This window comes from Chrysochloris asiatica, unplaced genomic scaffold (genome assembly GCF_000296735.1).
Source record: "Chrysochloris asiatica unplaced genomic scaffold, ChrAsi1.0 scaffold00136, whole genome shotgun sequence".
Taxonomy (NCBI): domain Eukaryota; kingdom Metazoa; phylum Chordata; class Mammalia; order Afrosoricida; family Chrysochloridae; genus Chrysochloris; species Chrysochloris asiatica.
This window is the reverse complement of record NW_006408654.1, coordinates 760,427-774,999: the sequence shown is the minus strand read 5'-3', so window position 1 is coordinate 774,999 and position 14,573 is coordinate 760,427. Positions and strand designations below refer to the sequence as shown.

The 14,573-nt window shown below is 43.7% G+C and overlaps 1 protein-coding gene across 1 annotated transcript in view; it reads right to left on the bottom strand.

Moving 5' to 3' along the window:
* Window positions 1-203: 203 nt before the first annotated feature.
* The window catches only part of SPSB4 (splA/ryanodine receptor domain and SOCS box containing 4), a 107,122-nt gene continuing 92,752 nt past the window's right edge, over window positions 204-14,573 (bottom strand). The window contains exon 2 of the mRNA XM_006869842.1: window positions 204-331. Coding sequence (XP_006869904.1) covers window positions 204-331 — 128 coding nt within the window. The remainder of the gene's footprint in view (window positions 332-14,573) is intronic.

The following is a 14,573-nucleotide window of genomic DNA, read 5'->3' as shown; positions in this document are numbered from 1 at the left end:
TGGGAGGGCTGCTCTGAAGGCAGCGAATACTGTTGGCAACAGACATTTCGTTTCAAAGTTGGTAACACATCCTAGTCACACAGGGAACAGAATGGAACGTCTTGGGGAACCGGGGTGTCCTGGGGTCAGGCCCTTTCCTGAACGTACTGTGCCAACATGAGATGACAGGCGGGGCTCACCCGCTGCTGCTCTGCAGCCCCGGCTCACTGGTACTGCAGGTAGTTTTTGAGAGACTGAGGCAGGGGCAGGGAGCCAATGTCCCGCAGACGCTGGCGGCCAAGGGCAGAGCGGATGGATCTTCGGCACAGGTCCATCAGCGGGAGGGGCTCGGCTGCAAAGAGAAGGAAGGGTGAGTGTCTGCCTTAGGCACTTTCTCAGCCCTCCACCCACCACCTGCTTGCTCTATTCAGCCCCAGCTTCAGGGTCCAGGATTTCTCCCCGGAAAGTCTACCTTTCCTGTTATATTAGCCGAAGACTTTATTATTGTTAGCTGCTATCAAGTCACCCGAATTCATGGGATTCCATGAATAACATGAAGGAAATACCACCCTGTTCTGCAGCCAGATCTCCAAATCCCCATTATGGATTTGGATCAGACCGTTGGGTTCCAGAGGGTTAGCAATGGCTGATTTTTGCAATAAGTTCAGAGACAGTTCTTCCATCTTAGTTCAGCTTTGCTGAAACCTGTTAAACTTCATAGCCACGAGTAAGTCTCCACAGACAGATGAAAGGTGTATTGGTTGGGAAGCGAACTCATGAAACGTGAGAACTCTACCACAGAACCACCCGTGTTCTAGTTGAAAGCCCATCCAATCCAGTGTTCCTAAAACGGAAACCCATTAGACCAGCAAAGTCTAAAACAGAAAACAGAGCGCAGTGGCAACAGAAGGGTAATTATTGTTTGGTGAAAATGTTGTTCCTGACATTTAAATACATGTAGGAGTCCTGGTGTGGCACAATAGGATAACCAGTCAACCTTAATGTCGGTTTGTACTGCAAGGTTGGTGGTTCAAACTCACTAGTCACTCTTTGGAAGCCTTATACAGGGCCGCTATGAGTCCGAACCAACTTGATGGCACTGAATAACAACAGGTGTTTATTGTGTCTCAATGAAAAAAAATACTCACCGTGGGCCATGATCAAAAACGTTTGAAAGCCACCTAGGGCAGAGCTGCAGGGGCTTGAAGGTAGGTAGATTCTGAGAGGTTGTCGAAGTGCCTTTGAATCCTCAAACTTCCTTTGGGGGTCAGCATCAGGGCTGATTTTATTTTTTCCCTCTAGCATCTAGTCCTGGAAGAATTTCTAAATTAAAAGCCCGAAACTCCATGGAGCTGCTGAATATAGGGCTGAGTTTAACTGGGTTTATTCCAGACACGCTTACCAAACTCAGTGTCTTCCAGGCCCTGGGAATGACCTTGGAGAGACTGAGGTAACTAAGCCAAGGCCAGAGGCAGCACTGGTGGATGGGGAGAGCTCACGGCGTGGGAGTTTAAACAGGTACATGTATACAATGATTCCTAAATGCACAGGGGCAGAAACCAAGAAGTTCCTGTGTGGAGGAGTCAGTGAAAACTTCAGAGGGGATAACACCTGAACGGGGCTTTCAAGGGTGAAAAGGTGAAGATGCAGAGGAATGAAGCAGGATGGGCTGGCAGGCTTTGAGGAGAGGAAGTGGCTCTGGTCAGTTGTCAGGAGGAAGACTCTCTAGGTCCCATTTTCTCAAGCAGATAGGAACATGTTGGGTGCCCTAAAGCTACATCTCAATACTTGCTCAGTAACAAAACAAGGGCTATATTAAAAGCATTTTTGTTGTCGTAAAGTGCCATTGAATGGTTCTGACTCATAGCAACCCTATATAGGATTTCAGAGGAACAGCTGGTGGGTTTGAACCACTGACCTTGCAGTTAGCAGTCCAGTGCTTATCCTACAGCACCACATCAGGATTCAATTTATTAAGATACAATAAAACCATAAGTGGTAAATACTAACACAGGAGTTGTAGTAAGAATAATATTACAAGGGATGGGAAGGTGCTAATGAGTGTGATTCATAGGAACTTCCTTTTCACGGGGCTGCAGAGTTAGTGCAGAGTCATTAAAATTCAAGCGGGGTTTGGCTTGTGTGTCTGAAACCATGAACTACAAGTGTTTAACACTTCTCCTTCACCTGAGGTGAAACTACATGGACTAACTGCATAGAACTTCAGCGACCTAAAACCTTTTCATGTTTATATCCTCTTTTGGGAGTTTTTGAGAGGCACAGTTAAATGCTCAGGTGCTAATGGAAGGTATATGAGTTCAGAAAAAAGGCCTGGTGACTTACTTTTGAAAAATCACCTGTTGAAATCCATCTGGAACACAGTTGTACTCTTACACACAGAGAGACTTTGTAAGTTAGACTTGGCTCTGTGGCAACTGGTTCTAGTTATTCCCTAGTGATCCTCATATGAACCCCTATGGTTGGGTCAGGAGACCTGGGCATGCCTCTTTCCCATGCCTGGAAGACCACACACATGCCCCCAGTAACATGGTACTGCACTCAGGCCCCTGCTTAACACCTCCCTCAAGGTGTCCCCATAGTTCCCACAGCAACCCCAGCTCTCCTGTTTCCTGTCTTCCATCCTGTTCTGGCCCAAGCTTTTTCCAACCCAAATCATACTACTGTAAACCCAAATCCTCCTGTCTTTGACATCGTGCTGGAAGCCAACCCTGCCCACTGCAATTTCCAAGGTCTCCTTTTAGTACCAACGTTCACTGCCTGTACTACTTTTGGAGTCTGGGGAGAAAGAAAACCACCTAGTACTGATTTAATGACACAACTGCTAATTGCAAGGCAATGTAAAGAGATGAAAATGCTACTCTTTGTTGTTTATAAGTACAGTTGAGTTGGTTCCAACTCACAGAGAGGCTGTAAATCTTTGTGGGAACAGAACGCCTCATCTTCCTCCTGCAAAGCAGTTGGTAGACTCGAACTGTAGGCTTTATGGTTCACAATCCAGTGCTTACCCTACTGAGCCACTATACTACTGTAGCTACTCTTTACTGAAGGCTTATTATGTGGCCAGGAATTATTAAGCATAAAAAAAAAAAACCAAAACCACTGCTGTTGAGTTGATACCAACTCATAGCAACCCTAAAAGATACACAGCAGAGGTGCTCCCATATGGTTTCCAAAGCGGCACATCTTTAAAGAAGCAGACTGCCATGTATTTCTACCACGAAGCTCTGGTGGGTTTGAACTGCTCACCTTTTGGTTAGCAGCCAAGTGCATCACCAGCTCTTCTATTCATATTAATAAACCTATCAAATGTATCTGACAGCAACCCCATTAGGTATTATTATCATCCACATTTTAAGGAGGAGGAAGCTGAAATACAGAGAAGGTAAACCAAAGCATTAGCCAAGGACACATAAGTAAGGGGCAAAGCCAGGAATAGAACCCAGGCAGATGGAAGCTGGAACGTGATTCACATCTTAACTACATTTAGTATTGAGTATGTGTTCTGTCCCCAGTGCTATACTAGATTGACTTCATTGAGATCTTAAAACGATCCTCTGAGGTAGATGTGATTGTAACTATTTTGTTGTTGTTGTTGCCAAATAACTTTGTATAGGGTTTCCCCAGAGCGGGCGGTGGGTTTGAACTGCCAACCTTGTGGTTAGCAGCTGAGCGCTTATCCTACAGCGCCATATCAGGACTCCGTAACTGTTTTAGAGATAAGGAGATTGAAGCTCAGAGAGATGAAGAGTCCAGAGTCATGCCTGTGACACAGAAGGTATAACCTCCTAATTTCTGGCTCCCACAGCTAGCCAGCTCCCTGCTGTCCACCTCTCCCACTGTGAGGTCTATACCCACCTAAATGGTCTGCCCTGAAGCCAAGGAGCAATTTCTATTCTCATACCCACACACTTCAACAGGGACCCCTGCCAGCCATAACTCCATCCTCATGTTCTTCTAGGTTATAGCAGACACCCCCTCCTCCAGCGCAGAGGGTGAGGAATCTTGAGGACTTTGAAGTCTCTGATTGTGAACTCCTGTTGGCTTACACCTTTGTAAAGGTTATGCTGAGTCCCTGTTTCTTCATTTGTAAAGTGCATCAGTATCCATGTGTCAGTTTGTTGTATTTTGGTGGGTTGCATGTGCCTATAAGGTTGGAAGCTATGCCACCAGTATCTTACATACCAGCAGGGTCACCCATAGCGGACAGGTTTTAGTGGCGCTTCCAGACTAGGAAGAACAGCCCTGGCTGGGATCTGCTTCAGATCCTAAGAATCATGAAAACAGATCCTGATCTGACTTGCTTGCTTTGGACATGTCTTAAGGAGGGTGAATATCTGGAAAAGGACATCATGTTTAGTGAAGTACAAGGTCAGTGAGAGTGAGGGAGACCCTTGTTGAGAGGGCTTGGCATGGTAGTTGCAGTGATGAACTCGAACATTTCAGAAATCTTGAGAATGACGCAGACCTGGGCAAGGTTTTATTCTGTAGATATAAGGTTGCCAAGAGTCAGAGTTGACATTAACTAACAACAACAACAACAAAGTGGAACAAAAAGCCCAAGTTTGTTGAGAGGATTAAAGGAAATGACATGCACACAGGATGTGATGAGAGTTCAGAGCTGGTTCCCTCTCAGGTGTCTGCAGAACGTACCCCAGGTGCAGGTTCTGTGCACCTACCTCTATAGGCTGGGCTGGCCCCATAAGAAGTGCCCTCTCCCACATGTAACAAATGTGACAAGGATTATCTATTTAATTCTTGTGACAACAGATCAGTAACAAGGAGACTATAAACTTCCTAAAGGACAGTGACCCTGATATATTTGTTTTAGAATCTACAGCTCCAGCTCAGGCCTGTCACAGGGGTTGGCCCTGAAAATGTCTGTGGAATGAAAGATTTGCTGCACTTTATGACATCTCTCACATGGCTGTTTCAAATTACTGGAATAGACTGCTCTTATGGACACCTTTGTTGACTTATCCCAACATGCAAACCCCTGAAAACAGAGTCAACAACATGTTGTTAGATGCCATTGAGTCGGTTCTGACTCATAGTGACCCTAGGTGCAGAAGAAGGAAACACTGCCTGGTCCTGCAGACAGGTCCCGGAACAAGAGGACGAAATGGTTTAAAATTAGGAAAGGTGTGTGTCACGGTTGTATTCTTTCACCATACTTATTCAATATGTAAACTGAGCAAATAAACTGAGAAGCTGGACTATACGAAGAAGAACGTGCGTGGCATCAGGATTACAGGAAGACTCATTAACAACCTGTGACAGGCAGATGATACAACCTTGCTTGCTGAAAGTGAAGAGGACTTAAAATACTTGCTGATGAAGATCAAAAACCACAGACTTCCATATGGGTTGCATCTTAATATAAAGAAAACAAATATCCTCACCACTGGATTAATAAATAGCATCATGATAAATTGAGAAAAGATTGAAATTATCAAAGACTTCATTTTGACTGGATCCACAATCAACTCTCATGGATACAGCAGTTAAGAAATCAAATGACGTATTGCATTAGGCAAATCTGCCGCACAAGACCAATTTTAAGTGTTCAAGAGCAAAGATGTCAATTTGAAGACTAAAGGCACCTGACCCAAGCCATGGTATTTTCAATAGCCTCCCACGCATGTGAAAGTTGGACAGTGAATAAGGAAAACCATAGAAGAACTGATGCATTTGAATTGAGTTTCTGGGGGGCTAGCAGTGTCTACAGAATATTAAAAGTACCATGGGCTGCCAGAAGAACAAATAAATCTATGTTGGAAAAACTACAGCCAGATGTTCCTTAGAAGCCAGGGTGGCCAGACTTAGTCTCTCATACTTCAGACATATTATCCAGAAGCATCAGTCCCTGGAGAAGGATGTCATGCTTATTAAAATGGAGCATCAGTAAAAAAGAGGAAGACCCCCAATGAGATGTATTGGCACGGTGGCAGCAGCAGTGGGCCTCAATAAGGATTGTGGCGAGGGTACAGGATCAGGCAGTGTTTTGTTCTGTTGTGCGTAGGCTTGCTGTGAGTTGGAACTGTATCTAACTAGAAGAAGAACAACATGTGTGTGTTCCCTAAAATATATGTACATGAATGCTCATAGAAGTATTTTTTGTGACAACCCTGAACTGGAAGCAGCCAATACCAAAGTATATAAATAAATTATGTCAGTTCATACAGAATATTACAAATCAGCCACAAGAATGAAAAACCAAAGTCACATTCAGCAGTATAAATGAATCCCCCTAAACCTAATTTTCAGGGAAAAAGTCAAACACTGAAGGCCACATTTTGTATGATTCCATTTGTATAGAATTAAAAACCACAGCGATGAAGTTAGAATAGTGGATACATTTTAGGAGAAGGTAGTCACTTGGAGGGGACTCAAGGGGGTCTCTGGAGGGCTAGCACTGTCTGCTTCTTGAATCTGGATTACACCAGTGCATTAAACTTAGGAAAATTATCCATCTGTACATCTGAAAGAGTCTATGCTTCCTGAAGTTATACTTCAAAAAACAAGTTTACATTGAAAATAAGAAATCTCTGAGTCAGGAGTGCCTGAGCTCCCTGGTGAGTAGATGTGGATTCAACACAAGCCAAGAAAGTATAGTCCTAGAAAGGCAAAGAGAGGGTCGGGGACTGATTTGGAATCTCAGCTCCCACCACCTGTGGACTCCAGGCAGATTGTTCACCTTCCTGGGGCCATATTTTTCTCATGTGTACAAAGCAGGTGGCAATGGTCCCTAGGCTGTCAGGTGACAATATGACACAACATGCTCCTTGTCTTAAAGGGGTTCTCTCTAAAACCATGAGCCCAAAAAATACCTTTAAAAACAACAAAATTTACTTATTGTGGTTCTAAGTATACCTCAGAACATCATACTAATTCACAACAATGTTCCGCTCTTGATGAAGATTTATTGGAGCCAGAGCTGGATGTCTGGTTCTATGCTAAAAATATCACAAGGCAATCAAGCCTTTCAAAGAGTCTTCAGTGATCTGGATCTTCCATAACTTTCCACTAACTGCCCGCCCCTCCCCGCCCCCCACCTCCGTATGACCCTGTGTGAGCCAGAGAACTTCCCAGCGCATTAGTTCAGGTGGTGATGACCTATGGCCTATGTTTGTGATGGAAATGGGTCTTTGATGTTTCCCTGCCTGTAAATGCCAAGACAGGATTCTCCACCTAACTCACATCCATGCATTTCTTTACATTTTGAAAAAGGATCAATGTTTTAAGGCCAAGAGGGGAAGTGCTATGTGGTAATTGCAGATACTGGTCAGCAGAGGAGGGTTTGAGAGACAGTCCTGAAATCTGAACTCCAGTGCACCTACACATTATAGAAACAAGAAGACACACATGCGTGAGTGTACACATTCTTCACATGCCACACACTGTGCTAAGCACCTTTCCACAGACTATCGATGTGGTGTCCAAAGCCTCACAGATTTGGTTGCATGCCTCTGGGCCTCCCCTCATGTGCTCCTTTGGCCTAGAACATCCTTTTTGGTCCTATCTGCCAAGATCAAACCTCCACTTTCAGGGCTCAGCTCAAGAGTCACCTCCTTCCGCCCATGACTTGACTCCTCCATCCTCTGGGTCTCTCACAGCACCTGTCACATGTCAATCCACTTAGTCAATTACACAAATGGGCAAATGCATCATTACCGGCTTATGTGGGAGTTTTGTGTCCATAGAGTGATGGGGACAGGAAACTTCATTTCTAGATCTTCTTCCAAATATGCACACGAATATTTTCTTGTCCTAAAGTCTGACAGGAGTCCTGGTGTGCTGCTGTAGGATAAGCACTGGACTGCTAACCACAAGATCAGCAGTTCAAATACCAGCTGCTCCTCAAAAACCCTATACAGGGTCACTATGGGTTGGAACCAACTTGATGTTGATTACCAATAACATATCAACTGGTGATGTCCTGGCTGACAGAGACCATGACTTACATCTACAAAACATCTGGAGAGTTTTCCCTTGAAAAGCTTCAGTGTTTCTCCAGCAAAAATGGGTCATGCCAGCCAGGATATAAGCAATATCAGCTGATGAACTCTATGCAAATAAGGCTCTTTTGTGCAGATGGTCCCCCGCCCTCGGGTGGGGCCTGCATTTTTCCCTGGGATAGAGAGCTTTTCATGTGCATATGAGTGCAGGAAAGTCATCCTAAATAATACATGGCCTTCCCTAGCAATATTGCAGAGCAATTGCATGGCAACCCCTGAAGGGGAGAACACAAAACACAAAGTGCTTGGAAAATTTCATCTGTGCCTTTGGGGTCTGGTTGAAAACTGAGGCAGGGTGCTCAGGGGCAGTCTGGGTCCATACACTTGTAGCCTTCCCATTCAATGTCCCTCTGAGATGACAAAGAAGATGTGCATGTCTGTGCATAAAGGATGATGTAATAACAGTGCTGGAAAATAAGAACGCTGTCAGCAGGCTAGACATTAGGGTAAATTACAGGAAGACTGAAAGCTGTGGGGGATTGAATGGATGGAGAAATCTGACTGAGAATTCAGTAGCCCTATATACCGGGGTGGGGGAGCCCCAAGCTCCAGCAACCAAGGGCAGACTGGGTATGGAGCAAGCATTGGGGCAGTTTCTTAAAGCGCTGCAATCTCAACACTTAGGACGTTGTGGGCAACTCTGCTCCAGGCTTTTTGTCCCAGAGCTGAAGCCTGAACTCTGCTCTCTGAATGAGGTGGGCAGCCTTTGATGGAGGTTGCTAGTTATGTTGAGGCCCAATAGAGAAGAATAAGGTAGAGCAAACCCTTCTCTACAGCAGAAATGGGAGAGGGATGGTGGGAAGGGAAGACACCTCTACCTGGGTACAGTATGGCCTGTGTACGAGCTCCCTACCCCGCACCTGATAGAGAAGTGTGTCTAACAAAATACCTACCCCGCGAAGATTCCACAGTCCTCCCATTGCAGAACAAACAGCAGCTACAGTCTCAGATGTGTTTAATGGATCTAAAAGAAGTACGTCCATGCACCTGATCTGAATGTTGGTGTGGCGCTGTAAGATAAGCACTGGATTGCTAATTGCATGGTTGGCAGTTCAAACTCACCAGCTGCTCTTTTGGAAACATTATACAAGATCTCTATGAGTCAGAATTTGGGCCCATTACAAAGAGAGGTAGCCCAATGGAATACGGAAATCATCGGACAATCTCTTTGATATCCCATGTGAGTAAAGTTTTACTAAAGGTAATACAGAAATGGCTGCAAGCATACATTGACAGAGAACTTCCAGAAGTTCAAGCTGGATTCAGAAGAGGATGTGGAACTAGGGATATCACTGCTGATGTCAGATGGATCTTGGCTGAAAGCAGCGAATACCAGAAAGATGTTTACTTGTGCAAAGGCTTTCGATTGTGTGGATCATGACAAGCTATGGACAACATTGCACAGTATGAGAGTATTCTGGAACTCTTAATTGTGCTCATGAGGAACCTGCACATAGACCAAGAGGCAGTTTGTTCAAACAGAACAAGGGAATACTGAATGGTTTAAAATTAGGGAAGGTTTACACCAGGGTTGTACTCTTTCACCATACTTATTCAATCTGCATGCTGAACAAATAATCAGAGAAGTTGGATTATATGAAGAACAATGTGGCATCAGGTGTGGAGGAAGACTCATTAACAACCTACACTATGCAGGTGATACAATCTTACTTGCTGAAAGCCAAGAGGACTTAAAAAACTTGCTGATGAAGATCAAAGACCATAGCCTTTGGTATGGCTTGCATCTCAATGTAAAGAAATCAAAATCTTCACCACTGGGCCAATAAATAACATTCATATAAATGAAGAAAGGATTGAAGTTGTCAATGACTTCATTTTACTTGGAGCAACCATCAACACACATGGAGGCAGCAGTCAAGAAATCAAGTGACTTTCATATTGCATTAGGCAAATCTGCTGCACAAGACCTCTTTAAAGTGTTGAGGAGCAAGGATGTCAGTTTGAGGACTAAGGTGCATCTGATGCAAGCCATGGGATTTTCAATAGCCTCATATGCATGCAAAAGTTGGATAGTGAATAAGCAAGACCTTAGAAGTGTTGGAGGAGAATACTGAAAGTGCCATGGGCAATCAAAAGAACAAACAGATCTGTGTTGGAAGAAGTGCAGCCAGAGTGCTCCTTGGAGGCCAGGATGGCCAAACTTCGTCTCTTATACTTCAGACATATTGGCAGGAGGGACCAGTTGTTGGAGAAGGATATCATGTTTGGTAAGGTGGAGGGTCAGAGAACAAGAGGAAGACCCCAGTGAAATGGATTAGCAAAGTGGCATCATCAATGGGCTCAAGTGTGGCAACAATTGTGAGGTTGGCCCAGGACCGGGTAGTGTTTCATTCTGTTGTGCATAGAGTCACTATAAGTCGGTACTGACTTGATGACACCTAACAACAACATGAGTCAGAAGTGACTCGACGGCACTTAAGAACAACAATCTGAATGTTACTTAAGGATGTACCCAAGCAAAATGAAAAAAGGAATCCAAGAAACAGGGTGACATGAGCTTCCAGGAAAAGGTTGGTAAATGCACTACAAGGCTGAAGGAAGGTAAGTCAGAATGCAATGAAGATCCATTAGGTCCTGATGCTTGGAGAGCCTCCTTCCAGCAGCTGTCATTCCTCTAAAGTATCATCTTCCCATAATGCTTTGTGCTTCCTTAACCCAGCTCTCAGTTTCTCCATCCACAAAATCTTCCACTGTGTCCACCGGAACTACTATTCTACACCCTGAAAAATGTATTCCCAACTTCCTTTCTGAAAGTCTCCTTCACTTCCTGACTTCACTGAATTAAGGATTCCCTCCCAGGATCCCTTCTCTGGAAGGCTGTTTGTTCTCTTAGAGTTAAGAGATGCTACTTAGGAGGTGTCAGTTGTCCCCGCACTCCCGAACTATAGGAAGCCATCTGCTTGTGGCTCTTCAGTGGCTCATTTCACTTTGTTCTGCCCTTTCTCCTTCTTGCTGTTATCACCTACTGACCTCTGACTTCTCATTTATCAGGACTCTGTCCTGACCTCCCAACCTCTCTCTCCACCCACCCCAGCTACCCTCCAGATGAGGCATCTTCCACAGGGACAACCTTCTTGTCACGTAGGCCCTAGTTCTTGACTGCTTCATCCTCAGGCACACCCACTCCCTGAGCTACACCCCTAAACACCCATTGCAGAACCCCAGTCTGATGTTTGTCTTCTCCTTCCCAGACCACTTGACCAGACACCTCCACTGTGGTTGTTCTTCCTCCTCATGGATGCCTGTAGGTCACCAAACCAAAATTCAAACTAGTTGCTGGCACATTGACTCTAACCCCATGTGTGTAGAGTAGCGCTGCTCCATAGAGTTGGATTCCATGCTTGTGATTTTTGTAGATCTCCAGGCTTTTCTTCTAAGGTGTCTCTGGGTGGGCTTGAACCTCCAACCTTTGGTTTGCAGCTTGGCACTTAGCCATTTGTGCCACCCAGAGACTCCTCCTGTTGGCTACAGGGTCCTATTTTTGCTCAATTAATCAGTACTTTCTGTACTTCCTCCACAGCCAGTTTGTTGTTGTTGTTAAGTGTCATCAAGTTGGTTCTGACTCATAGCAACCCAGTATAGGGTTTCTGAGGAGCAGCAGGTGGGTTTGAAGTGCCAGTCTTGGTGTTCAAACTGACTTTGTGGTCTAGTATTTATCCCGGAGTGCCACACCAGGACTCCTCAGCCAGTTTAGTAATTTGATATTTCCATGGTCATGGAGACAGCCAGATATTATAGGGTAGTCAGTGAGAAGCTGTGGAAGAAGGGGAAGTAAGAGGAGGAGGGAACAGGAAAATGACTTGGGAATAAAAAGGATCTTCAGTTCAATTTCAGGATCTTAAGTGAATTTTGCCTCTTCTCCAGTACCCTGCCATGCAGTCCATTGGAGAGTGGGTGAGCCTATGGGAGCTCTGGGCAAGTTCTGACATGCTGGGGTGTGTTCCTTGTGGTGAACTGCAAAGCCCCACAGTCCAAGGGAGATCTTGGGGGCTAATGGGGAAGGGACCAGAATGTGCCTTCTCTGGCTGGACTTTCAAAGCACTCTTTATGGGTATGGGCCTGTTTGATGGACTTTACATAATACCTCCACAGCCACATGGACGAGTTTGGAATCCAAATCCAATGTCTCCTCTGTCTTCATATGTTTTAGAACAGAGCCTGGGATGAGGAGATGGTATTTCTATGATAGTATTTATTCAACGTAATCCACTATATAAATAAGGAAAAAGGAAAAGAACCACATGATCATATCAATTGATACAGAAGGGCATTTGACAAACTCCAACATCCATTCCTGATAAAAATACTCAACAAAGTAGGAATTGAAGGGAAATTCCTCAATATAATTAAGAGCACATATACAAGACCAACAACCTACATTACTTTCAATGGAAAGAAACTGAAAGCCTTTTCTCTGCAAACAGGAATCAGACAAGGATGCCCTTTGTCACCATTGCTATTCAATATTGTGCTGGAAGTCTTATTAAGAGCTATATGGCAAGACAGGGAAATTAAAGGCATCCAAATTGGAAAAGAGAAAGTAAAACTCTCTATTTGAAGACAATATGATCCTATACATAGAAAATCCCAAAGACTCACTAAAAAAGCTACTAGACCTCGTAGAAGATTCAGAAAAATGGCAGGATATAAGATCAACATACAAAAATCAGTTGGATTCCTCTATACCAAAAACGAAAGCACTGAAAAGGACATTAGGAAAGCACAATACCATTTACAATAGCCACCCAAAGGATGAAATATCTAGGAATAAATGTAACCAGAGAAACAAAGTACTTATACAAAGAACACTACAAAACACTACTACAAGAAATCAAAAGAGACCTACAAAAATGGAAGAATGTACCATGCTCCTGGATAGGAAGACTTAACATTGTGAAAATGTCAATACTGCTCAAAACAATTTACACATATAATGCAATCACAACCCAGATTCCAATGACATTCTTCAAAGAGATGGAAAAAACAATTACAAACTTTATATGCAAAGGAAGAGAGAGCCAGGATAGGCAAAGCACTGCTTAAGAAGAAGAAGACGGTTGGAGGCCTCTCACTTCCCAATGTCAAAATTTATTACATGGCTACAGTGGTCAAAACAGCTTGATACTGGTACAATGAAAGATACATTGATCAATGGAACAAAATCAAGAATCTAGAAATTAACCCATCAACACACAGCCAACTGATTTGTGACAAAGTACCTAAATATATTGCATGGGGAGGTGATAGTCTCTTCAACAGATGGTGCTGGAAGAACTGGAAAACGATATGCAAAAGATTGAATCAAGACCTTTACCTCACACCTTATACAAAAACCAATTCAGCATGGATTAAAGACCTAACTGTGAATCCTAAAATTATGAAGATCATCAATGAAAAAATAGGGACAAATATGAGGGTACTAGTTCAGGGAATACACAAACATTTTGAAAACTACACAAATAAAAGTGGACAGAATAGATGACTGGAACATACTAAAAATTAAAAACTTATGTGCATCAAAAGACTTCACCAAAAGAGTAAAAAGGGAACCCACAGAATGGGAAAAAATCTTATGCAATGACACATCAGACAAGGGACTCATTTCTAAAATATACTGGAAACTACAACACCTCTACAAGAAATAGACAAATAACCCAATTAAAAAATGGGCACAGGACATGAACAGACACTTCACCAAGGAGGAGATCCAGGCAGCCACAAACATCTGAAGAAATGTTCATGATCACTTGCCATTAGAGAGATGCAAATAAAAATAACAATGATATATCATCTCACACCAGCAACAACAGCAAAAATCAAAAAGCAGAGGACAATAAGTGCTGGCGAGGATGTGGAGAGATTAGGAAGCTCCTGCATTGCTAGTGGGATTGTAAAATGGTCCAACCACTCTGGAAAGAAATATGGCGTTTCCTCAGAAGGTTGGAAATAGAAATACCTTATGATCCAGCAATTCCTCTACTTGGTATTTACCCAGAAGAAATACAAGCCATAACATGCACACCAATGTTCATAACAGCACGATTTACAATAGCAAAAAGATGGAGACAGCCTAAGTGCCCATCAACTGAAGAATGGATAAACAAACTGTGGTATATACACATAATAGAATATTATGTCACCTTGAAGAATAACAAGGAAGCTGCAAGGCACGGCATAACATGGATGAACCTTGAGGACATTATGTTGAGTGAAATTTGTCAGTTGCAAACAGAGAAATATTGCATAGGACCATTACTGTAAAAGACTAAGAAATAGAACCCATACTAAAGGGGGTGGAGGTGGGGGATTCTTTGCTGGTTACCAGGATGTAGGGGATGGTGTGAGGGGAGGGAAGGGAAGGTGGAACACGGGTAGGATATAGACACAGGATAGTTTGGGTGCTAGGGAGGGAGGCAATAAACAAGAAGGGGGAGGGGACTGGAAGAACAAGGCAGATGGGAAAACAATTAGGCAGATTTGCATGGATTAAGTGGGACAGAGGTAAATAATGATGTATGCACAACCTTGGAACAACAG